Source organism: Leptinotarsa decemlineata, unplaced genomic scaffold (genome assembly GCF_025532065.1).
Source record: "Leptinotarsa decemlineata unplaced genomic scaffold, Ldec_3_MD MMD2_tig00000251_RagTag_RagTag, whole genome shotgun sequence".
NCBI classification, from domain to species: domain Eukaryota; kingdom Metazoa; phylum Arthropoda; class Insecta; order Coleoptera; family Chrysomelidae; genus Leptinotarsa; species Leptinotarsa decemlineata.
Genome location: NW_027412547.1, coordinates 1032635 through 1059700, shown reverse-complemented (window position 1 = coordinate 1059700; position 27066 = coordinate 1032635). Strand labels below are relative to the sequence as shown.

Here is a 27066-nt window from a genome sequence, read left to right as displayed (position 1 = left end):
AACAATAATCTGGGATATTCTCTGGATGTTCTGGATGTTCCCGACCTTTGCAGAATATTTCAGAACATTTCACAATGTCCCGGTTTGATCCCTAATACTCTAATGTTGTAAAATATTTTTGAATACTTTCGAATATTTTGGACTACCCTAGAAATTTCTAGAAGGCTAACTTCCAGCACAGAAGCACATCCTTCAGTTAAAATGGGAAGTCTTCTTGGATAAGGGGTGTAAGGCATACACTGCAATAAATTCCTTGATTGTTGCATATTAATCTAGGAACATCCAGGATATTATCGAATAGTATAGACAATTCCTCAAAATTTCAGAATTTTCTGGGAAGTTGTAGAATGCTTTTGATAACTGTCGAATGTATTGGACTGTTCAAGAAATGTCTAGAGGCAAAAATTCTAGCCTTGATTTCTTCAAAAGCACGAAAACCTTTTTCATGGATGAAGGACTACCACAACATACAGCTGATGGCTTCTTTAGGCATTCCAAAATGATCTGGATGTTCCCAAACGGTCCAGATTATCCACGAACATTCCAATACATTCCAGAAAGTTGTGTGATGATCTGGATTATTCTAGGGCTTTCCAGAGGGTGAAATTTTAAATCCTATATCCTATGTAGGCATATATATTCTGCTACCTGTGAGAAGTCGTGTCTGGTCGCTAGTTGAATGTAGAAACCGTCCTTAATATAAAATATTCGAATCAAAATGAGCTACTTGGGTAAGTACTATTTGCCTTTTACAACCAACTGCAAATAATCCACTGAATAACACACACTCCATCGGAACCAGAAACACACAGAAGTTTAATTTGGCATCTATATTTAAAATAGCATATTCAAAATTACAAGTAAAAAATGGAACTAAAAGTAGAGCTAGTTTCAATACTTCTACACCATCTTCAGTCTAATCTTTCATGCTCTGAACATTCTTCTTCAGTTCATTCAACTGCTTCGTAATCTCTTTAGGCAAATCATCTCCGACTTGCTCGTCAAAATATTTGGCAACACTATCAACTTCCTCCATCCAGAACTGCTTGGGCAGATCAAACAGTTCCTTAACGTCAATATTCTCCTCAATACCCTCCAGGTTCAGAGAATTCTCCTTAGGAATCAATCCTATGGGAGTATCTCTAGCGCAGTCTTCATTATCCAGTCTTCTCAAGATCCAGTCCAGGACTCTGGAGTTTTCCCCGAATCCAGGCCAGAGGAATTTTCCGTTACGGTCCTTCCTGAACCAGTTCACGTGGAATATCTTTGGTAAGTTGTCAGATCGTTCTTTCATTGAAAGCCAGTGGCTCAAGTAGTCACCAAAGTTGTACCCAAAGAATGGTCGCATGGCGAATGGATCGTGCATCACAACTTTCCCCTGAAAAAAAAAACAGTTCAGGGTAATTCCTTCGTTGAAAATAATCCGAAAATAATATACAGTGCGGTCCATATGTATGGAATAAATTCATTTTTAGCGTTATGTAAAAAAAACCTGAAACAGGTCGATTTTTATTCTTAAATTGACAATTTACAGTATGAAAATATTATCCTCCTCCAGCATCCCTTCTGAATTATAAGCACCTCAAATAGCAAAGGGGGTCGTGTGGCACCTTGTTGGAAAGGGATTTTAGTCCTCTGTTCGGCAATATAAAGTTTTTTAAGTTTGGTGCAATCATAACTGAGAAAATTGATTTTTAGGATGTAAAATTTTGATAATGTCTCTGGTATCACAAAACTTTACGAAGAATGAAGATGATAATGAAACATAATATTTAGAATGTATTTTTCAATGTACTTTACAATTAAATTAAATGTTCAAAATGACCACCATTAACTTCTTGACAATAACCGAGGCGATTTTGGAATTCTCGTACAACATTTTGTATGACCTCGGGGGTTATTTTGTTAATTTCTTCTGTTATCCTAACTTTTAAATCAGCAATATTGTTTGGTCTATTAAAATATACTTCAGGTTTTCAGTAACCCCATAAGAAGTAATCCAAAGGAGTCAAATCAGGGAATCTAGCCAGCCATTCGATCGTTTCACGTCTTCCAATCCACCTATTGGGAAAAACCTCGTTTACATAATTTCTAACTGTACGTGCAAAATGCGGTGGAGCTCCGTCTTGTTGGTAGTAGGATGTATTTGTAATGTAGGCACTAAAAAGTTAATCAAAAAATCTAGATAAACCTCACCATTAACAGTGCCCTCAAAAAAATAAGGGCCAATAATTTTATTGTTAATGATACCAGCCCACACGTTAACTTTTTTAGGATATTGAGTGTGAGTCGCACACATCCAGTGAGGATTTTCTCTGCTCTTTCTGTCTGTTAACTGTTCCGTTTAAATGAAACGTCGCTTTATCAGAAAACACTATTTTGTTTATGAACTGCAAATCTGCATTCATTCTGTCTATCAACAATTCACAGAATTCTTGCCTTCTATCAGGATCATCTTCATTTAACTCCTGAACCAACTGAACTTTGTAAGGGTGGTATTTTTCTTTATGCAAAACTCTCAAAATAGATAATTTACTTACATCATTGTCGGCGGCAAGTTCTCGAGTTGTCTTATGCGGATTTTCCTCAATCTCTAGAAGTACATTTAACTTTTTTTCATCAGTAAATTAAACATTTCTACCTGGTTTTCCAATATTTTTTACATGTCCAGTTTCACGAATTTTTTTTTCAATTTTGCTAACTGTAGACTGCGATACGTGTTGACCAGGGTATTTGTTATTAAAAATTGTACAAACCTTTTGAGTTCTTGTTTTATTACAACAACCAATCATAATTAAAATGTATATTCTTTGAGTCTCGGACAAATGAGCCATAATTAAATTTATTACGCCCACAAATATTATACTGACGTCTTTTAGTAACTTTAAGTACCTAAATGACAGCAGCTTACTAGATTCATATCAATTGTTTATTTGGCTTTTTGTCTAATATTTTAGTATCTTCAAAGATTTTTTCCAGGATTCAAGGTTAGTAAGGAGCGTGTTACAAGGATAGTCTGTTTAATAGATCAGGTTATTGTCAAGAAGTGAATAATGGTGGTCATTTTGAACATTAAATTAATTTGTAAAAATTAATTTTCTCAGTTATGATTGCACCAAACTCAAAAAACTTTATATTGCTGAACAGGGGTCTAAAATCCCTTTCCAACAAGGTGCCACACGACCCCCTTTGCTATTTAAGGTGCTTATAATTCAGAAGGGGTGTTGGGAGAGTATAATATTTTCATACTGTAAATTGTCAATTTAAGAATAAAAATCGACCTGTTTCAGGTTTTTTTCACATAGTACATAATAACGCTAAAAATGAATGTATTCCTTACATATGGACCGCACTGTATAGATTTTTATGATAATTATGTTACTGCAAGTAAGACAATATAGACGTGCTAAAAAGTTCGTAGACTAACACACAGATGGCGCTGCTAGAAAAATCAACCGCTGATAAGTGGTTTGTCAAGTTAAAATGAGGTGTAATGAACAACCATTTACAGACTCTATGTTAACCTACCAACTTTTCAGCCCCACTTTCACAAAACGTGGCAAAACAAACTCAAAATCGTTAAAACAAGCCAAAATCGAACCCATCTCTCATGAACATAAATAGCTGTTCAAATTTCAAACTGACGTTTTGACCTCTCGAACTTCAACGCCCTCTGACGGCCTTGCCGATGCTAATAATTTGACTTTATTCAATAGCTTAGCTTATAGCAAACAGCTTGTGGAGTAAGACAAAAGGCCTAAGAATAGATAACAGCATATTATTCTGCAATGAATACATCGGAATCCAACTTTTCTGCGATACCTTTAATTTGGAAATCAGGTAGGTTGGTGTGACTGATTTGCTATTTGTAGGTTGTCCTTTAAAACTAATATGAATGTTTTGCTGAGTTATTTGAAAACAAAAGTAGGATCAAACAAGTTTTGAAAACATATAATAACTGTTATTTTATATATACCTTTATCACATATTATATCGAATGATTAGATCTCGTGCAGCTTACTCACCTTATGTTCTGCAGCTGCAGTAGCTTCAGATCTCATCGTAGCTCCGATGAAAACCCCATGGTTCCAGTTCCTGGCTTCGTATACAAGAGGTACACCAGCTGGTCTACGCCCTCCAAACAATATTGCTGAAATTGGGACTCCTTCGGGATGCTCCCAAGCTGGGTCTATGATGGGGCATTGTTTTGCTGGGGTACAGAATCTGCAAAAATTAGTTATTCATTACCGAGAATTCTAAAATTTTCAGTTACTTTCAAAACATGTCTTTTTAAATAGTTGATTAAAGTTAATGGCCGAGTGTATTCACAAGAAAGTTGAATCCCTCACCTTGAGTTTGGATGTGCAGCCGGAGTTTTGCTTTGTCCCATCTTCCAATTGTTACCTCGCCAATCAGTTATTTCCATATTACTGGAGACTTCTTTTTCCATGCCTTCCCAGAACACTCCTCCGTCACTGGTTGATGCAACGTTTGTGAATAAGGTGTTCTTGAAGATTGTGTCCATCGCTATTGGGTTACTGCTTCTGGATGTACCTGTAAGAAGAAAGGTTTAGGTCATTATCGAAGAATCAGTAAAGCATATTTGAATGAGCGAAAAATAAAATACACTCGAGAAAAAATCTTTTTCGTATCTGTTTCTCCTTCATTGAACAAAAATTGTGGGAAACTTGCAAGGAAAGGAAGAAAATTTCCAACAATTTCTATGTAATGCTGAGAATCCTGAAATTATCGCCTTTGAAGCCTAAATTGGATGATAGATCATCCTATTTAGGCTTCTGATCATGAAGATTTCACATACGTCAAAAATATGGTGAAATAGTAAAATACATTTAAAGTATCATAAAAATTACAATTAAAATAAATCGATGAAGACGACAGTACATACACTGTAACCAAATTATGGCCAAATTATCAAACAAATTATCAAATTCTGTACAGTAGAAACCCAGATCAGCATTAAAAATGTCATCGATTGAGTAATAATTCTCCTATTGTCTTTCATTAGGCGCTTTCTATCTTTAAATTCAAATAAAACGGAGTGTGTGTGATATATCATCGAAATTTTTCATTAGTTTCAAACAGCTGTTGTTGATTATCTCCTACCACGTAGTCAGGGGCTACATCCATCAATTCACCTATTAATGCCATCTGTAGAGTAGGGAGGGGAACTGTAGGCCCACAATACTTAGGCCACAAGTGACCCATTGTACATCCTCCCGAGGAGTTGTCCTCCTAGGTCATCGTCCATCCAGTCCTCTCCAGAAAGGTGGATCCATAAGAAGCAGTGTCATAATATTGTTCATCTTAACATAAACCTTCACCTCTGCTTGAAAACTAAGGCCATTTATTATTCTAATGGACTGTCTTTGAAGGCCAAATAGTTTGAAACAGTGTAGTGAAGGTCCCCATATTAGGTTAAATGGAAATGTGAGAGGCTTAAATAGGTACAGGTTTCATGATTTGCATCAGGCTGTGAATGTATGAGAAGAAAAGGTGTTTTTGGTATTTTGTACAATAAAATGCGACAAATTTTAGACAAAAATGAAGATGTGCTTCAGCCAAGAATGGCATATCGTAATTGGCAGATGATATTGGCATGATAATCACTAGATTTTTTTATGACAGTGGCATGTAGTGCGAGTACAAAGCAATTTCTTCAATTAGTTGCAGAGCATATCAATATGGGGATCCCGGGACAGTTTGTTATCTATTATCAACCCAAGCATTTTCACTGTGTCAAGGAATTCAACCATCATCGAATCCCAAGTTTTGGTGTTGATTAATTAATTTAATTTGCTCTCATGAGTGATTTTGAAGAAAGCTGAATAAATCATTCGCATATATCAGAAATAACACAGGCCTCAATATTGAACCCTAGGGAATTCCTTGATGAATATTAAATATGTTCATCCCATAGTAATTTTTGATTTGAAAATACCTAAACCTAGAAATTTCACAGCCTGTTGATCATCAATAAGCTAACGTTGAGTAAATATGCAGTTCTTTGTTTTACATGCATTAAGACATAGTTGATTTGCAGTAAACCACTGTGGGGCTCTCAAATGTGTTTCGTACATATTGAGCTGAAGATTGTTCCAATCCTCATTCCTATTAGCCAAGGTTGTATTGGCAGCATATAGCACACAACCTGTAGAAGGAAGATTGGCTAGTGGATCATTGATATATATACGATGAAAAGTAGAAGCCCTGTTATAGAACCCTGTGGCTCCCCCACGGTGACAGCACCTGCTTCCGAGAATGTCCAATTGAAATGAAGTACTTGTTGTACTAGTTATCAGGCCATGACTGACAAACTTATCTGAAGTTCTTCTAGTTGAAGTTTGAGTTGATTTTTAAGGTATTAAATATTACCTGGAGCAACTCCAAAGAATCCATTTTCTGGGTTGATAGCCCTCAAAACGCCATTTTTGTCGAACCTCATCCATGCAATGTCATCCCCGACACATTCAATTTTGTACCCTGGTAACGAAGGAGTCATCATGGCTAGATTCGTTTTTCCGCATGCTGAAGGAAAAGCAGCAGCGATGTACCTTTTCTTTCCACTGGGGCTGGTGATTCCCAAAATCTGAAAAATAAATCAACATATATTACTGAATACTTCGAAACAATCATTTTAGAATTTCTCATTTTATTGATGTATTTGTTTACTATATAATCATGGAACTATTTTTTTAAGGCAAAACACAAGCACTACAGGAAAATCCTCAAATGGAGATTAAATCCATTTGGAAAAATGTTCTCAGAAAGTTCATTCTACGTAAACGTAGTTCTCCAAATGAAAGAGTTTTTGAACAGTGAAGTTCGAGGTGTACAATTAATATAGATCCTTGGGGAACATCAGCTCCTTAGGGAGTCTCATTTATTTTTAATATTTGACGATTGAGTCTTCTATCTGGCCCATAGATGGCGACTTCGTAGGCTACTTTACTATACGAGAATAGAACACCAAATTCCATGAATTAGTCTTCGTATTTAGGTCCATTTTTTTTATATCTCTGGATCAAAAATCGAGAATTATAACGTTTTACGTAGTTTTAAAATTATTATGTCAGAATCACATCGAAGTGCATTCGATATTAAAGCAATATGCCACTTAATTATCCCGCCAATTCATTTTTAGAACTTTCATCAGAATTCTGACTATTCCACAATGCAGGTTTTGGTTCATCACTGTCAAAAATTTCATCGAAATCTTTATGAAAATTAAAAAAAATACTTTACAACGAAATAAAATACAAGCAACAACCAAAAAATAAAAAAGAAATTGAAGTATTAACGCGAGATGAAAATTGAAAAAATTATTTTTCATCTCTGGTGTTAAGAGTTCAATTTCTTTTTCATTTTTTTGTTGTTGCTTGTATTTTATGTCATTGTTTTTTTTTGCTTGATATAATTGCTATTTTTGAGCTAATCTTTTTAATTTTTTACAGATTTTTTCAGGGATTTCAAATCAATTTATATCATATTGGACAATGTCCTAACTTATGAAATGCATCACGAAATATTGTCAACCACCTTCAAACAAATATTTACTGAGATATTAGAGTTGAAAGTAGATTCATTAAAACGAGATTTTGAAACAACATAATAATAATAATGATAATAATAATAATAATAATAACAAGGAAAAAACTACCAAGTACCCACCGCCATCTGGCCAGAGTTTTCAACTCATGGCTGGACGGAGAGCAGCCGATTCCGGATTGGTTTGTCGAGGGGCGGACCGTTCTCATCCCCAAAAGCAGAGATTTGTCGATTCCTAAGAATTACAGACCGATAACATGCTTGAATTCGTGTTATAAGTTGTTCACAAGCATCTTATACACACGAATACTCACCGCAGTTGACCGAGTGTTCGAACGGATATATGAGCAGAGAGGGTCGAAGAGAGGAGTCGCTGGATGTAAAGAGAACCTGCTCATCGATAGATGTGTAACACAGGACTCCATACAATATAAGCATAACCTCTCTATGGCCTGGATCGATTACCGTAAGGCATTTGATACAATTTCGCATGAGCTCATCTTGCATTTGCTCAGATGCCTTGCGGTACCCGACAACATAGTGAGATGCATTGAACAACTGACACCACTTTGGCGAACTCGCTTCACCATAACATCTGGTCAAGCAAGAGGCACAAGGTCACCCATCTGTTTTATATGGATGATCTTAAACTTTATGCCTCTGGAGAGAAGGATCTCCATCAGTCCTTGAGGGTGGTGGAAGAGTACACGCATGCTATCGGTATGAAATTCGGGCTAGACAAATGTGCAATGGTTCATCTCAAAAGAGGACGATGCGGGGACTACGGAGAGGATGTGCAGCTCGTAGATGGAAGCATCCTACACCATCTGGATGCCGGAGAGACGTTTACTTACCTCGGGGTGGAACAACGCCACTCACAAGAGGTAACTGCAGTGAAAAACTCTCTCCGCGGCAAGTATCAGCACAAACTTCGACAGAGCTGGTCATCGGAACTGTCGGGGAAGAACAAAGTTGCTGCAACAAATATGCTTGCCGTTCCAATCTTACTCTACTCGTTTGGAGTAGTGAAGTGGACTCGGGAGGAGCTGTATCAACTAGACGTAAAGACCCGAAAAATGATGCATCTCTATAGGAGTTTGCATCCCAAATCGTCCGTTCCACGGTTGTACTTCCCCCGGCAACAGGGAGGCCGTGGACTTTTGAGTTTGGAATGTCTACATGACAGAATGGTACTGGATACAGCCTGTAAACTCGTCAGGAGTTCGGATCCCCTTCTCTGCATGGTCCGTGACCATGAGAGAGCAGAAATTGGAGCATTTCTCTTTAGAGCAGCTGCCCGAGCAGCTGATGAACTCAGTATAGTTTTCGACACTGAACGAGGTGACCACAACTTTGTCACCGAGTTGGAACCTGTTCAGCAAAAAGCTCAGATAAAAGCCGCAGAGATCACCTTACTTCTGCGGAAACACAAGGATAAGCCAATGCATGGCGTCTTCTTCAATAACATTGGAGACCTTGGCTTATCAAAGCGCCTGACCTTCGCTTTTCTCAGGTCGAGTGGGCTGAAGTCCGAAACTGAGGGGTTCAGCATGGCTTGCCAAGATGGTGTCTTCACCTTAGTCTACCGCAGTCGCGTGATGGGTATAGAGGTTCCTGACACAAGGTGCAGGGCCTGCCGCGAGGCGTCCGAGACCCTGATGCACTTGCTATCAGCATGTCCAGCATATGAGGTCTCGGCCTATATCCATCGACATAACGCGGCCCTAAGAGTGCTATATTACCATCTACGACACTCTTACGGTTTTGACACCGGTGTTGCCCTACGCTCCGGGGGATATTGAATCCGTTGTGGGGAACGAGAAGTGCCGAATTTATTGGAACTATTCGTTCCCCACCCTCAGGCTCATACAAGCTAATAAGCCTGATGTGGTCCTTCTCGACCACCAGACCAAGACGATATTTGTCGTGGAGTTTTCAGCTCCTGGCGAGATGAATATCGTCAGAAAAGAGGAGGAAAAACGGATAAAATATCGAGATTTTCTCTTCGAACTTCGCAGATTCTATCCAGATCACTCTGTCAAGATGGTTGTTCTGATTATTGGAGTCCTTGGTGGAATGATGTCTTCTCTACTCTCGATTCTTAAAATCATACCGGCTTGCCGCACTAAGGCAGAAATCTCAGCCGCACAGATGCAGAAGGCTGTCATTTTTGGCTCACTGCACTTGTTCAGGGCACATGATCACTTACCCGGCGGTGTGGGGAGTGGTCATTGGTTGATAATGCTGGCGCGCCCTCCCGAATGTATCGGGCCTGACCAGCGCACACTACGGTGAAAAAATAATAATAATAATAATAATGAATGCTTTCATTGAGAGTTTCTCAGCGTTTTCTTACGGCTTTTAAAAAAATTGAAGGCAGAAATTGCTCTTCCACCCAACCAACCATTCAAACTCACCAACATGTGCTCCGCAAGCCAGCCCTCTCTTCTGGCAATAGTAGACCCAATCCTTAGCGCAAAACATTTCTTTCCCAGTAGAGAGTTTCCTCCATACCCGCTGCCATAAGAAACGATTTCGTTGTTCTTGGGACGGTGCAAAATAATTGTACGTTCTGGATCGCATGGCCAGCTAGGGTTTTCGATGATACCGTTAGACGGGGTACCGACCGAGTGCAAGCATTTGACGAACTCCGCCCCCTTGAGAAGCTTCTCCAAGACTGGCAGGCCCATTCTTGTCATTATCCTCATAGAAGCCACGACGTAAGGTGAGTCGGTTATTTCGATGCCTGGAAATGGAAGAAAATCTAGTGAGAAACAGTTTCCAATATCGTGGACATGTGTTCGAAAAAATATGGGATCAGGAAGTGAACCTTGCAGGACACCCAGAAACTTGCTTGAATAATTGGAATTCTATTAATGTCGAGAGGTGAATATAGATTGAAAAAATTAGAAGTATCATCTTACATACCGGGTGTCAACGAATCTATTAGACAAGTCATAACTTCTAGACTATTAGGTGTATCAAAACGAGATTTGGTACAGATAAATGGTATGTGGAGAGAAGAGTTTTCACATATTTTTCACTTTCCGGTCACTTCCAGTTTCAGCGGAAATGGCTCCGGTTCTGAATTTTTAAATGGAACACCCTGTATATTGTAACATTTTTGGATTTCTGAGACAATTCTGGATCAGAAACTGACATTTCCGGAAGTTTTTCAGCCTACTTGATTTTTTCAGAGTCACTTTTAAAATTGCATCTAGGTGGCCATGATCGGACGTAAACTAATCTATGGACCTCAGGTGATATCAGAAAATTGCAATAGCGGAGTTTTAGTGACTAGTGTGTTGAATATGAATGAGACAAGTTTACAAAATAACATTTTCGTGTCTAACTATTATTTTTCAAATGGCGACCATTTTTTGACAAGCACTTTCCGAAAAAAGGATTTTTTGACAAATCTAACGATACTAATTTATTTGCGATTGGATTACAAATAAGAACATAAATTAAATATTACTGAGGAAAATACTCGATACAAATTAATTTACTTTTGTCAAGGGTGCCATGGATAGGAATGATGCATAATATTTTGCGGTTATTTCCATCAAGTCCACTTTGGAGAACAGAACGCTCACCTAGGTTATGACAGTGACATAAGCTTTATGAGCAGAAAGTAGAAGTTTCTCTTGATTTTCGTTAATTTTAGTTTAATTTTTCGTCGAAATAATGTATACTCAAAGTGAAAAAGTGGATATGTTGTTATTGTTTGGAGAATGCCACAGAAATTCAAGGAAAGCTGCTGAGTTGTATGCTCAGAGATATCCCAATCGGCAACACCCATCTCATCAGTATTTTCCCTATGTTGAGAGTCGTTTTAGGCAAGAGGGAAATCTAGACGCAGAACAGAGGTTTGTCATAAATGAGGAGACTGAGATTAACGTTCTTGCTATGGTAGAAGTTGACAAAACGGTTTCTTTAAGAGAAATTAGTAGAGAAATGCAGATAAGTCACGAATCAGCAAGAAAAATACTGAAAAAGCACGGATATCGAGCATTTAAATATCAGTTACATCAACATTTGTATGCTGACGACGGCAATAGAAGAGTAGTATTTTGTGATTGGTTGCTTCAAAATCATAGAGTTAACCCAAATTTTATCAACTTCATTCTATTTTCCGACGAATCACGGTTTACAAATGATGGCATGTTTAATAAGCAGAATTGTCGGTACTGGGCCCAACAAAATCAACATGCAATGAGAGAGGGCAATTTTCAAGAAAGGTTTGGCGTCAATGTCTGGGCTGGTATCGTTGGAAACAGAATAATTGGTCCAATATTGTTTCAAGGTCAGTTAACAGGGGTTAGATACTTGGGTTTTCTTCAAAATGAAATCGAGGATCATCTTAATGATATGCCTTTAGAAGTTTTACGGCAAATTTACTTCCAGCAAGACGGAGCACCACCCCATAATAGCAGAGACGTACTTGATTTTTTAATAGAGCATTTTAATAATAGAGTTATTGCAACCAACGGTCCAGTACGGTGGCCTGCCCGCTCACCGGATCTGACTGTGTTAGATTTCTTCATTTGGGGATATGTAAAAGAAAGGGTCTACTATGCAACAGCCCCAGCCACTCTCGAAATCTTAGAAGAAACATTTCAACAGGCATTTAGAAGTATATCGCCTCAAATGTTACAAAACGTGTTGAGAGAAACAATTGAACGTGCTGAAATGTGTCTTGAACAAGGGGGGATGCACTTTGAAAATTTACTATAGTGGAATTTTCAAGAACTTAGGATATTGCAAAAAATCTAAGTGCATCGCTGAAATTATTAGTTGAATTTGTTAAATTTGTTGATCCAATCGCAAATAAATTAGTGACGTTAGATTCGTCAAAAAATCCTTTTTTCGGAAATTGCTTGTCAAAAAATGGTCGCCATTTGAAAAATAATAGTTAGACACGAAAATGTTATTTTGTAAACTTGTCTCATTCATATTCAACACACTAGTCACTAAAACTCCGCTATTGCAATTTTCTGATATCACCTGAGGTCCATAGATTAGTTTACGTCCGATCATGGCCACCTAGATGCAATTTTAAAAGTGACTCTGAAAAAATCAAGTAGGCTGAAAAACTTCCGGAAATGTCAGTTTCTGATCCAGAATTGTCTCAGAAATCCAAAAATGTTACAATATACAGGGTGTTCCATTTAAAAATTCAGAACCGGAGCCATTTCCGCTGAAACCGGAAGTGACCGGAAAGTGAAAAATATGTGAAAACATTCCTCTCCACATACCATTCAACTATACCAAATCTCATTTCAATTCTCCTAATAGTCTAGAAATTATGACTTGTCTAATAGATTCGTTGACACCCGGTATATGAAATGATTCATCACCATATTGTGAAAATTACGGATTCCCAAATGATAAATTCACAATAAAACATTGGATTACACCAGATTTGACTCCATTGGACATTTCAACAAAGTTATGATTGCTGAAATTGATATGGACCACCATATCACAGTAGGCTCTCTTACTCCCGGTGATCCGCCGGAGTTGCCGGGGATCTTCAACCGTTCTTGTGATGAAATTCTTATGTGATCTGGAGTACACTCCACATCCTGAGCCTTATTCACTTTTGTTATTATTGTTTTTAGTTTTTGTAGTTCGTTATTTTTGTTTGTTTAATTATTAAGTGATCAGAGAATGGGAGATGTAAAAACTACATAAAAAAAACTAATAAATAGAGTTTATTCTATGATTTTCACTGTAAGGGTTTTACAAAAACCGCGACACGTGTTTCGCTATACAATAGCTTCTTCAAGCATAACTAAAGTTACTTCTAAAATACACCTTATATACTATAACCTAGTAACTATTCGTCTACCTAAGTAATAAATCTACCTGAAAAAGTCAGGTATCAATACATTTTTCGAAAGTCTATCTGTAAATATACATCGGACATGTCCGATGTTTTATATAGGTCAAACTGGAAGAACGTTTAAAACCCGCATGAAGGAACACAAATATAGTTTTCAGAACGGAAAAATGAATTTCACATATGCCAGTCATCTAATCTCAGAGGGACATGAGTTCGACCATGAATACAAACCCCTCCATTTCCAAAAGAAAGGTTTGAAACTTAACCTGTTGGAGAGTATGGAAATAAACAAATTATTACCTGCGTGTGAACAAATAGTAAGGTATATTTACAGGTAGACTTTCGAAAAATGTATTGATTCCTGACTTTTTCAGGTATATTTTTTCAGGTAGATTTATTACTTAGGTAGACGAATAATTACTAGGTTATAGTATATAAGGTGTAATTTAGAAGTAACTTTAGTTGATTTGAAAGGGTTATATTTTTTTATTTTTTTTTCCCAAAATAACTTTAGTTATTCTTGAAGAAGCTATTGTATAGCGAAACACGTGTCGCGGTTTTTGTAAAACCCTTATAGTGAAAATCATAGAATAAACTCTATTTATTAGTTTTTTAAATATGGATTTTCATCAAGTATCGGCCAGTTCTATTCAATTAAAAATACATTATTAAAGAAGTCAGGAAAAGTTTGATGCTTCAATAATTGCAAAAACAAGACCTACAATATTGTATTGTAAATTTACATTCATTATATTTGGAACACTGTAAGAGTACAGTCAGAATAAACCTTGTCTTTTCTACAGTACATCTTGCCAGTCATTTGAAAGCACATCTGAAAGCATGTCCTGGTACTACAAAATATTGAAGTACCAATTTTCCAAGTGTAACCACTACATTATCATATTTTAAACACCCCATATAATGTTGAACATATTTTGTACAGTGTTAATTCTACGAAACAAATCACAATAGATTGACTTGATTCGCACTACTGGAATTTGGTTATTCTTTTCCAAATCAGTTAGCTTAGAGTGGTTGCCAGATTTATCCCGGAGATTTTTTCATGAAGGTATAGTTCAGATCAGGCCTTTGGCCATTATTTAATAGTGGTTCACCATACCTACCAGATTTGAACCTCATTCAGATGTTTCCAAAGTGTTCCCCTGAGAACAACTCATTTTTCAAGCAACAACTGAATGGCTGATGTAACTCTACAAGGAATTATTATTTTCTTATCCAAATTAATATATACAGTGTCACCGATAAAGTCCGCATCAAATGGGAAACTTTTTTATTTATCGTTTTATGTGAAATTTGATTTTGGCAGTAGATTTTGCTTAAGAAATGATGTCAAATGGCGTCTACAAAATAGGTCACGTGATTTCCTTAACCTGTCAAAATTGACATTTAAAAAAAGAAACATCGAAAAATGACATTATTCTTCAAAATATCCAAAAATATCGAAGGATAAAAACATTTTCTTTTTTAATTTTATACCCACACACCAAGTTTCAAACCCATAATAAGTATTTTATATTTTCACTATTTTTCCGCATTCCTGCCTTTTCTACTTATCAAAATTTAAGCACACCTGTACTAAATCATTTATTTTAACTAAACTCGTCACCGAATTTCTTTTTTTGTAATATAATAATATTTTAAGAGCCTCTTTGATGTTAAAAACAAATTTTGAAAAATAAAAGTTGTCAAACTTGATGCAAAGTTCATCTAGTTTCAACAGGGCTTTCCAAACTAAACAGTACTCGAGTTTTTTAATGAGCAAATGGCCTCACAATACGAATTAGAACAAAACAGAACATTAGGAAACAATATCTTCCCATTTGATGCGGACTTTATCGGTGACACTGTATAAGTTGGGTTGAGTAATCACGTCAAAGTGCAAAAAGCCTTTCCGGAGATGTTTTTGTGTGATTCATTGTTCGTATAAAATCAGTTATTTTCAAAGTAATTTTTCTTTTGTGTAATTCAATATTTGAATGAAATTAGTTGTTTCGAGAGGACTGTTGTATCCAGTTTGTGTCTGGAAATTTGAATATATTTATTGCTTTTTTCCTTTCTTTGAAAGACTCCCACCGAAAACCAAAACCTTTTTTCCACCTATTCAGTCTTTTCAAAATTCATCATCTTAATAAAGCCAACAAAACTATTAGATTTGAACTCCCCATTTGCTATGCTGTGTTCATACTTTGATGAGCTCTAATAGTGGCACTACCAAGAATAACTCAATTGAGCCACTTACTCAAGTTGAGTCACCAAATCAACCTGATTTATACCCTTCAGATTTTTTCCATTCGTGCTTCTCACCTATTTTGGAAAGAGGCGAAGTAAACGGTCCCATGGAAAACGGCACGATGTACATGGTTCTACCGCGCATGCACCCAGTAAAACGCTCATTGATTGCCTTATCCATGTCATGTGGAGACATCCAGTTTCCTAGAGCTCCTTTCACGCCAGCTTTTGGTGAAGGAATCGTTTCTGATTTCGTATCGGTGCAGATGAAAGTCTTAGATTCAACTCTGGCAGTGTCGGCTGGATTCGTCCTTGCAAGCCAACTGAAACAATAAGTAACTTGAGGAAACGGCCCAAGAATGCACCCTTGTGGTATAGCAACAATAAAGAGTTTGTTATTATATTTTGTTGTGCATTTTTCTTACCAGTTTTCGTATTTGGGGAGGGGAACGATGGTCCCTTGTTGTTGCATGAGCTTGAGCAGTTTGCTGTTTTCAACATCTGTTCCATCGCAAATGTGGATTGTTTCTGGCTGGCAAAGTCTAACATTTTCTTCCACGTAAGATTTCAACTGCAAGTATACAGAATTTCATTTTAAAATTGTCCAAACTGTACGTTTCTGAATGATGTAATACAGTCCACATACTCTACACAGTATGTAAACGCTTGAGAAAGCTAATGTAGAGCAAAACACGTGTTACATTGTTGCAGTTTCGTCAGGGGCGGCTTTAGCCCATGTAGCGCCCGTGTGCGATCAATACCATGGCGCCCTTATACAGGGTGTTTCAAATTCGATCCTCACCATTGGGATTTTGGAAACTATGAGAGGATTCGAAAATAAATTGCACTTCCACGTTGCCACTTTTCGCCAAAAAAGCAATAACTTGTACAATAACAAAATGTCATTGAGTGTAACAAATTGAAAGTCAAATTTAGAAACATCAAAGTCAAAGCCTATTGTGATGAGGATTAATGTTTTTCAATAACTCCAATTTTTCGAAAAAGAATGATAACTTATGATACATCATTGACAAGGTAAAATCTGGTTCTATTCAAAACAGAAAGAATCCAATGTAGCGCCCAAAAGAAAAAATAAAGTTGATGACGGTGGCCGGAAGACGAAACTTCGTATAGTAAATCTGAAAACATCATCAGAAAAGAAGTGGCAATGTGAAAGTGCAATTTATTTTCGAATCCTTCGAAAAATAAAGCCAGACAAAAAATAAAAACCATTTTCGGAAATTTCTGTTTTTTCCGGATATTTCCGGATATACTCAGAATTTCATAACTTTCTCAACGGCAGATTGTTAGTCAGGTAAGTGCGCAACTTTGCCACAATTTAACCATCTTCGTATCTCTCATAGTTTCCGAGATACCAATGGTGAGGATCGAATTTGAAACACCCTATATATCAAAATGGAATAGGTAATTACAATACGCTGGACTGAACTCCTAATCTTGCTGAAATGAGTTGCTGTAAGTTTGACTTTGTTGTTTTATCACGAAACCAGGTACAGAGTAAACTCGATCGGGTTGTTTAAGGAAATTTGACATGTTTTGAACAAAAATCAACCCTAAAATTCAAGATGGCGGAATACGCAACGGATCTGGTACCCAAAGAACTCAAATTCAGACTGCCAGTAACCCCCCCCCCCCCCCCCCAAAGAATTCCTGTAGAAAATTGACAGAAAAAATGTTTGCGTTGTCTACTGTCCAGTGATGATCTCACAATAAAAAATTAATTGAACGTTATGAAATTTTTCCAAGTATCATCCAATTCCTTCACGAAATCCACATTCATCAGAAACTAACAATTTCTAAATTTATTTGTACGGATAACCTTTCTCTAGGTCAAATATGATCCTATATTTTTACTGCAGGATATCGAAGAACTGCAAAACATGCACATTGCGTGTTTAATGTATGCAATGCAGAAAAAATATAACAATACCAAGTAGTATTAAAATGATTCCACTATCAGTAAACCAAGAAACAGTTAATAATCATGTTGAATAGTTTAGGAATGATTCATTGTCATTTTAAATCAATATTTGGTTCTGTACGTTGAGCAATATCAATAAAAGATATAAGAACAGAGTATTAGAACAGAGTAAATATTTGTGTTAACATCCGGAATACACGTGCCTAACTTTTATTCCAAAGTAAAAGGATGTGCCACAATATCTCAGGAAGGTCACTAATGAAAATGACCACGAGTTGCAAAAATAATTACTAGAATAATTTTTTTGAAGTCACATTCAATGAAGTTGATTTATTGAAAGCATTGAAAAACACTATATTATAGCTTCACAGCAAAAGACAAAAACAAAAGGTCTGAGTCGGCTGAATGTAGTTCTTGCTCTACCGTTTACATGGGCCAAACGGGAAGAACATTTTCAAAAAGAATAAAAGAGTTCAAATGCAGTAAATGAGTCACAAACCTTCTTTTTTCGAACGAGCATGGGTTGGATTATAACTATATATATATATATATATATATATATATATATATATATATATATATATATATATATATATATATATATTTATTTATTTTTTTATTACTTTAATCTAACAAGGTAAGGTGGTGGTGAGAATTGGGTACATTTACGCGGAATGTAACACTTGGTCTAGATGTATATCGAGGGACAATAAAATTATTTTGGAACAACAGACTTGGTGAGTACATGGTACCATTGACCAGTTTATAGATGAAAAGGAGATCTGCAAAATTAACTTCATTCAGAAGACAAATGTATTCATAATTTCTAACCGGATAGTTTCCATGTTTCTTGTAATTCGCAAACTTAAAGAACTTCATCTGAACACCTTCCAAAGCATCAATGTATTTTGTTTGATTAGGATTCCAGAAAGAACTACAATAATCTAATTTACTACGTACCAAACTATAGTAAATCCACCGAATACATTCAAATGACCTAAACTCTCTGCAGTTTCTTATAACAAATCCCAGCGACTTGGAAGCTCTCTGAACAATATTTTCAAGGTGCGCATTGAATGTAAGATTATTGTCGAATAAGATTCCTAAGTCTAGAGTATCATTAACTCTTGGTAAGTCAATATTATTAACTGTATAATTGAACTGGCACGGATTTAATATTCGAGCATAACACTGAGAAAGAGTTTGTCCTCATTACACCATTTTTGAAATGAGTTCGAATCCCTCTGGAGCAACATACGATCAGATGAATCACGTATTTCTCTGGAAATCTTCAAATCATCAGTAAAAATCAACTTTGTTGATTATATCGAAGCGCATATGTCATCTATAAAAAGTTAAAATAACAGCGGCCCCAAATTAGATCCTTGGGGAACCCCGACTGTGCTAGGGAGTATGAACATGAAATCTCGTCAGAAGAAGATTTGTAACACAATACATCTCTCCTAGAAACACAAACAAGAATCCTATGGCCGAGATTAAAGACAAGTGTCTTATTTTCATGAAAGTTCTCAGATTTATTTGTGTTTTGGAAAAAAAAAATACTTTTTATGTCTGTTGAAAAATGTGTGTTTCGTGATCGATTTGAGGGGGGGGGGGGTAAGTAGGCAATGATCCCATAACTCCTTCGGACCAATCACGGTTGACCAATGAAAAACAAGAATGCCTCTGGAAATTTGTAATGTGAGAAAAACAATTTATATTTTCGAATTTGTCACTCGATAACAGAATAAGAGTAAATAGGTAAAAGCTCAAATAGCTTCATGTCTGAATTGAAAAGGGTAATATTTTCAAGATATCCTATCTTTTGGGAAAAAAGCTTTTTGATTTTCGACTTCCCGTCATCATACAAAAAAAGTGGGAAACTCCACAGGAATGAACACTTGATATATACAAATTGGAAGGGGAAACCCTCCCAAAACAACTAATTTCACATGAATATTGAATTTCGCGAAAGAAAAAAATATTCTCGAAACCACTTTTTTGTATAAAGATGAAGAAGAGAAACCCAAATAGCTTCATGTCATACTGATTCGTTAATTGTTTCTTGGAGGTGTTGTTAGAACTGTGACCGCGAGTGTCACCAGGCTTCACTTTATTTTTTCAACCACCCCGTATTCAAACTATTTGAAATTGATGAAATAACAAAGGAACGCTTCCTCAGGTTGCTTGTTATTACGAAACTTAACGGCATTTCAAAATATTCCAATAATAAGTCATAGAAAAAGTATAGTATTCAACTCGAGAGAAATGGTCACATTTCTCGCTCGTTAAGCATAGAATATACTATTAATAATCTTACCTTTGGAGGGAGATCTCTCAAATCTCCATTCAGAGCGCTCAACCCCTCACTTGATTCAAAAATTCCACATTGCAGCTTGCCAAACCCTTGAATTTCCCGAACTCGGTGAATCTGCAAAAGAGGAATTCCTTCTTCGTAAGTACCAAAAGTAACGGCCTCATTCTGACAGAATAGCTTCGAAAATAGAGGCAATACTACAGCTCGATCTCTTATACTCCACATATAAACAAGATTGCGAATTCACGAATAAACATAATATCGATATCGCTTTGAGTTTATCAAAGTTGAAAAGATCGGGAATGACGGCCGAATACACCTTGAATCACGCTCTGGGACGTTCTAAGAGTGACTAAATTTATTTTGAACTTGCCGGCTCAAAATATGATTGAATCAATTATGTCTAATCTGAATAAATATCATAGCTATGATAAAGCTGCTACGGAAAATTTCTCGCTGAGGTAGTTTCGAACGCCTATCGCTGCGTAATTGCCCAATAAAATAACTCTTTGAAGATTGTCCGTCTGGCCCAAATCAAATTACCTATTCGGGTGTATAATTGGACACCGGTTGGGGTATAATTCTCATGTATCACTCAATTCTCGGTATTCCCAAATTGGAAAATATATGGACAGGGTTTGTTTCAGTATGCTTTGTAATAGATTCAAGTATGTGCCTCCATTGAGATCACATTCAATGAAGAATGGTCCAACAATATGATTACCAAGAATGCCGGCTCAGACATTCAATTTTTGTGGGGTTTGTAAGTGTGTTTCCACCACCAAATGAGGATTCACATCACTCCAGTAACGTCAATTATGTCTGTTCACTCCACCACTCAACATGAAAGAACTTTCGTCTGAAAAACATGTATTGTATAATAGGTTTGTGCCTGCCCCGCTAGCTCTGCTGTTCCTGAGTTCCTGAGTAGATTCCTGATCATTTTCTAACAACTAGGCGCGATTAGAGAATTATTTGTATTCCTATAAATAGTTGATATATTAATTGGTTTCTACGAACTGCCTTATAAAGTACTGTTCCAGATTGGAGATGACTGGATCCTCCGGGAGAAGGAAATATTAAGAGTAGATAGTTGTTGGTTCACAGATGGATCAAAAACACCTTCCGGTTCTGGTGCAGGTGTTTTCAGTCGCAGACCCAGGACAGAGTTATCTATCTGCCTATAAACTTATGCGACTGTATTTCAAGCGGAAATTTACGCAATTGAATTATAAGCGGAGAAATTGGATAAATCCAACCTCATACACAAGTCAATAAAAATATTATCGGACAGTCAAGCGGCGTTGAAGAAATAAACTCACCTCAGGCGTTGAAAATGTGCCTAGTCTTGTGATAAAAGACTGTTCGACGTTCTCTTTATACCTCTAATAGGCATATTCAACTTGATTTTATCAACTTGTCCGATATTAAAAAAAAGTGACTCTAGCGATATCACAAACTATAGGGCGATTTCAATTTTATGTAACTTTTCAAAACTCTTCGAGACATGTGTGCAAAATGTTATGTACTCCCATATTCATAAAGTTATTTCTCCTACTCAGCATGGTTTCGTACAACAAAGATCATGTATAACAAATCTTGTCTCTTCGAGACATGTGTGCAAAATGTTATGTACTCCCATATTCATAAAGTTATTTCTCCTACTCAGCATGGTTTCGTACAACAAAGATCATGTATAACAAATCTTGCATGTTAAAATCAATATCTCTGTACGTACCTGGACGAGCAAAATCGAGTCAATGTTGTTTATTTAGACTTTCAAAAAGCCTTCGATCAAATAGACCATTACGTTCTCCTCAGCAAATTGACAAAACTGGGACTCTCTAACCAACTGCTCACTCTAATTGAATCATATCTAATTAACAGAAAACAATTCGTCGAATATGAATGTTTCAAATCGGCCCAGTACGTAGTTACATCTGGGTGCCACAAGGTTCCAATCTTGGACCTCTTTTATTATTTATTTTTATAAATGAAATGGCAAGAACTTCAAAAGTATTGCCACCTTAAAATTACTATATTTTGCGTATGCCAGATCTAAGTTAGAGTATGGCTCTTCGTTATGAAATCCGGTTTTCGACTACCAAAAAACATCAATTGAGACAGTACAAAGGAAGTTCCTAAAATACTTATGTCTAAAAGTTGATGGTCAAAACCCCACGAGAGGCATCGATCATAACATATTGTTGACACGATTTGATACGACATCTTTGGAAAATAGGAGAGTTATCCTTGGTATAAAATTCTTGCATAAATTACTAAACAACAATATTGACAGTACGGTTCTTTTACCCGAGATCAATTTCTTAGTACCAAGAAGTGAAGGTCGAAACACATGTATTGTAAAACATATCCGAATCTGTTATTACAGTGGCTATAAAATCCCTGAAAAAATCTAGAGATCTGTGAAGTTGATTATGGAATGTAATGAACGAAACGTCGCATTTCAAATTGGGGTATATCATATTGAAAGAAATATGAAACAGTAATGAAAAGTGCTCAGCCTTTTTTATCATTGGAAATTTAGGGGGTAGAGCCAAAACACGAAATATTGGCGAATATTTCAAAAACAACTGATATTATCGATCTGAAAAGAGATTATTGTAGTTCCCCAAAATATGAAACTTTTGTCCAATTTAACCGACCTTGTAGGTCTTCCCGTTTCCGCTAAAAAAAACGGCATGTATATAAACCTTTTACTTAATAGAAACACACTTTATTTGGACCACCCTGTGCCAAAGATATCATGACGTCAAACGCCAAGTCTATTTGAAAATATGATGACACTATTTTTATCGGTAGTATTATTCCATTCTATAGTAAATAATGTTGCGATCAATATATTATAACAATATCACATTACTTAGTTGATAAAGATATAAATATATGAGTTACTGAGGTGATATGTACATAGATATGTTATTGAAATGTTCTTTCAACACAGAGGTCGTGTTCCAAATAGTTTATAGCAATATTTAATTTGAAAGAGATGTCAAAAATGGTTAAAAGAAATCGAAAACAGTAAAAAACACTTTATAGAATGACAATGTTTGTAATTTTTGACTGAGATACTCCATTTACTCGAACTTTCTTGTAAGTGAACTAAACTCCTGATATACAGTAAAAAATGCCACTCTGGTGACAGTTACAATCCCTCCAAGGGAGGGAGAGTTCCGAGGGTTATAAATCAGGTACTCGAAAAGTCCCAATTCAATATCCAACGTGGTATTTGCCGGGAAAGTAGTTGTTTTCCGGCAGGTATTTACTAGAACCTACGGTGTAGGTAGTTGGGAGAGATGAATTTTCGAGATCTTATTTCAAAATATTTGCAAGGCCAATAAAGTTTCAACAATGTGTTCTTACAGAGGTAACCAGAAAACAAAACCAGCCCAATTCTGGTGAGGTATGGATGATATTATTTCAATCCAAAGACTGTCAGGTGACTTTCACGATTTGCTAATTATTTATCGCAAATAGCAAAAAAATTATTTTGGAGTGATAACTTCTTATGGGAGGGTAAACCGCTTGGTAACGTAACGCATAACGGCGCCAGTATGTCTGGCTTCCCTTTCTCCTCGCTATAACACAGCGCTAGCCATATTTCAAACATTTCTCTCGCCTCTCATCGCATGACTCAGTGTTCAGTATGCGATCGACATATACTGTTGACAGTGAGCAAATAACGTAGAAATATCACCGCCTTTGAAAGTGGTTGTGAAGAATTTGATAAAATAACAGAAGATGATCCTCGGAACATACAGAATCTCATAAGGAAAGGTTAATTCAATAATATAATACAATACGTTTTATCAATATGTATATATATATACACACATCGGAAAAGTCTAGGGATATTTTTAAAAATGGCAATATTTTTTTTTAGATCGCTTTAGGGAAAAAAAGTTGACGGGTGATTATTAAACGAATGTAACTTACAACAAAATTTATTAAATGGTCAAAAATACTGAGTGCGCATATAAGCAAAACTAAAAAAAATATGGCTCTTCTTTGGCACCCCGAAAAAAAATCATAATACAAAAAAAAATTGGAATCAGTACAAAGTATGGCCTCCACGCTGGTTTATTACGGCCCTACATCTATTGTGCATAGACAAAATGAGATTATCAATGTCTTGTTGAGGTACATTTGCCCATTCAGCGATTAAAAGCTCTCTCAATTGAAACGTTGTGTGAATGTTCCCCATATGCGGAGTAATTCTTCGTTGAAGCATGTCCCACACATGCTCGATGGGATTCAGGTCTGGTGATTGTGCTGGCCATGGCAATACATCAACTCCTTCGTTGGTGAGCCAGTCAGTCACTAGACGCGCGACATGTGGACGAGCATTATCCTGCATTAGGTGGAAGTTTTCACCAACAGCACCAGCAAACGGACGGACGATAGGTAGAAGAATGGTGTCGAGGTACTGTCGAGCTGTGAGGGAGCGATTTGGAAAAACGAGATCGGTTCTGCCGCCGATCATGATTCCGCCCCATAGCATTACTGTACCACCTCTGTATGTGTGGACTTCCTGGACGTGTCTCAAACGTTTATTATTTCCAGGTCGTCTCCACAGTCTTACTCGACGAAAATCTGGATGAAATCCAAATCTAGATTCGTCTGTAAACAAAACTGTGGCCCAATCATTTGCATCCCAGTTTTGATGTTCTTGACACCACTCTAATCTTCTACCGCGATTGCCTCTCGACAAAGCTGGGCATCTTAGTGGCCTTCTGTTGTGGAGATCTGCTTCATGCAGTCGATTTCTGACACTATCACGTCCAATGGTTACCTGGTGCGTCTGCTGCAACACGTTAACCAACTCAGGTGCTGTGATTGTCGGTTGTCTTCTTGAGGTTAAGACCAAAAATCGGTCTTGAACTGCAGTTGTAGCACGTCCTCGCCCTAGATGTTGTTCGGCTGGACTGCCAGTTTCACGGAAACGCCGCCACAATCGACTGATAACACTTTGGGAGATCCCCAAACGAAGAGCTACATCATTTTGTCGCATGCCATCTTGAAGAAGCCCTACAGCTCTATTCATCTCAGCCAATGGTAAGTGATGGCGTTCCATGTTAAAGCACAATATTTTCAGTTTAATTGCTGAACAAGAACTGCATAGAATGTACAAACTCGACACTTTCAGATTATTCATTTTAGCCGAAAACCTACAGTTTGTAAAAAACTTGATAAAAGATTAGTTACCGTTTTTGCAGGCTTTGTTCAACCCATACAAATCTACAGGGTGGTCGAGTGTACCAGTTAAATCGAAATTAAACGACCTCATGCATTTATTTTTATGATATTTGGTATGTTATAAAAAATATCCCTAGACTTTTCCGATGTATATATATATATATATATATATATATATATATATTATATATATATATATATATATATATATATATATATTATATATATATATATATATATATATATATAATATATATATATATATATATATATATATTATATATATATATATATATATATATATATTTTAATTTCAGCCATCTCCAGAAATTGCCTTTTATTTGAATCTGACAAAAGCTGTCTACCGGTGACTCTTAAATTGAAATCAATATGAGAATGATCAGAAAAGTACTTATCTATTCGTCTTTTGTTTTTCATTGAATTATTTTACAGCAGTTTGACTGCATTAACCTGCATATATGTAAGTTTCTATGTTATGTTTGCTCATATATGTATCTGTGTATATATTTTCAAGATCTTAATATGATAACTTTGGTTTTCAGCTCGATTTGGCTGATTTCTCTATTGTTTTTCATTTTGACTGCAATGACATGTATATTTTATATGAGCCTGTTTCTTGTATTTATTTGTTAATATTCAGATATGTTTCTACTAGTATGTATAGATATTAATAACAAAATGTTTATTTCTGGGCTGAACTGAAAATACGAAATTTCCAACATAGGGTCAACCGCACAATTAAGAAAAGGTAATTCAGTAATACCTACCTGAAACCAAATCATTTCTGGATAATTTCCGAAAAGATTCTGTTCAAAGGACATTCATGAACTTTCAATGAATTGGCCTCTCGAAGTTTCCTCAGGTCAGGTAGAAATCGAAATCTGAATTTGTAACTGAAGTTGATAACTCTTATCACATTTAGGCTACATTTAGCAAATTTAACGTAAATTTTCCTCTTCCTTTGTTTTCAATTGTTAGAATACAGGGATATCTTTGATTTGAAAGGGTTATTACTGGTCATATTTTATGAAAAACAAAGTCCCTATAAACATATGTCATTTGACTCATTCTCACAATTTTAATTGAAAATTATTTTTTTTTTCGATTACTGACAAAGATATCGAAATTTTGATCATTATCCACCGTGTATGCTAAAAAAGCCTCCGTTAATTATAATTCATAGATTAAGAAATTCAAGTATATTTTTCAAATCGTTAATCTTCAAAAAATACTCTTTCAAAAATCCGATTCAACAAGAAATGTATCTTTAACAATCGAAATGAGGTTCTTATACATTTCTGTCCCTTTCTTAGGAATAAGAATACAGTTACAACTGTTACACATTCTAAATTTGAAAATATAATTCACAATACACCCGGTATATTGAAAGTGAATGTTAACAATAGTGAACGTCATATTTGAACCATCAAAAAAATATATTAAGACAGGCATCTGCAGTAATTCTATTGTAACTATAGATGAAAAAAGCTAAACAATTTCTACTGAAGTTTGCAAATACTTCTGGGGGATCTTTGAACAAAAATTTGAACGGGGACATTTATGAAAAGCATTCAGACCTCTTTCAAAATAAAAATAAAATACTAAAAACTAAACACTCACCCACTGCTTCCTTTGATTGCAGATAGATTAGGCATCTTGATTGATTTCCGTATAAAGAATTTAAATGAACTAAGTATATGACTTGTGGTACATACAAAAATACCCGAAAATATTCTTCAGATAGATTTTATCGGATTTAGACACAAAGCAATCGCGTCTATGATATTTGGCGACAAGTGGGAAGTATATTTTAGCCAGAATTATGAACTTTTACAAACAAAAAGCTAGATAGTACAACACAGAGCTCACACTAACAGAGGTTGCGATGGGTATGGATTTGCCAGT

At 36.1% G+C, this 27066-nt stretch overlaps 1 protein-coding gene across 2 annotated transcripts; it reads right to left on the bottom strand.

Annotated features, from left to right (window-relative positions):
* Positions 1–815: 815 nt before the first annotated feature.
* LOC111514293 (phosphoenolpyruvate carboxykinase [GTP]) lies at positions 816–27066 on the bottom strand. 2 transcript variants are annotated; one of them, XM_023170529.2, is made up of 9 exons: positions 26782–27066; positions 19927–20037; positions 16090–16235; positions 15740–15987; positions 9984–10312; positions 6394–6607; positions 4350–4554; positions 4026–4224; positions 816–1378 (listed from the first exon to the last, which is right to left on the bottom strand). In XM_023170529.2, the coding sequence occupies exons 3-9, from the start codon at positions 16134–16136 to the stop codon at positions 917–919; spliced, it is 1704 nt and encodes a 567-aa protein (XP_023026297.2). In that variant the 5' UTR covers positions 16137–16235; positions 19927–20037; positions 26782–27066; the 3' UTR covers positions 816–916. The 2 variants fall into 2 exon arrangements, with proteins under 2 accessions (XP_023026297.2, XP_023026296.2); XM_023170528.2 differs by lacking the exon at positions 26782–27066 and having other exon boundaries at positions 19927–20257.

Coding starts and splice junctions, on each gene's coding strand:
- LOC111514293 (XM_023170528.2), bottom strand. CDS start 20,148: ATGTGGAGTATAAGAGATCGAGCTGTAGTATTGCCTCTATTTTCGAAG. Junction 16,236..19,926: donor TGAGAGATCTCCCTCCAAAG/GTAAGATTATTA, acceptor GTATACTTGCAG/TTGAAATCTTACGTGGAAGA. Junction 6,608..9,983: donor GGCTTGCGGAGCACATGTTG/GTGAGTTTGAAT, acceptor TTTATTTTTCAG/ATTTTGGGAATCACCAGCCC.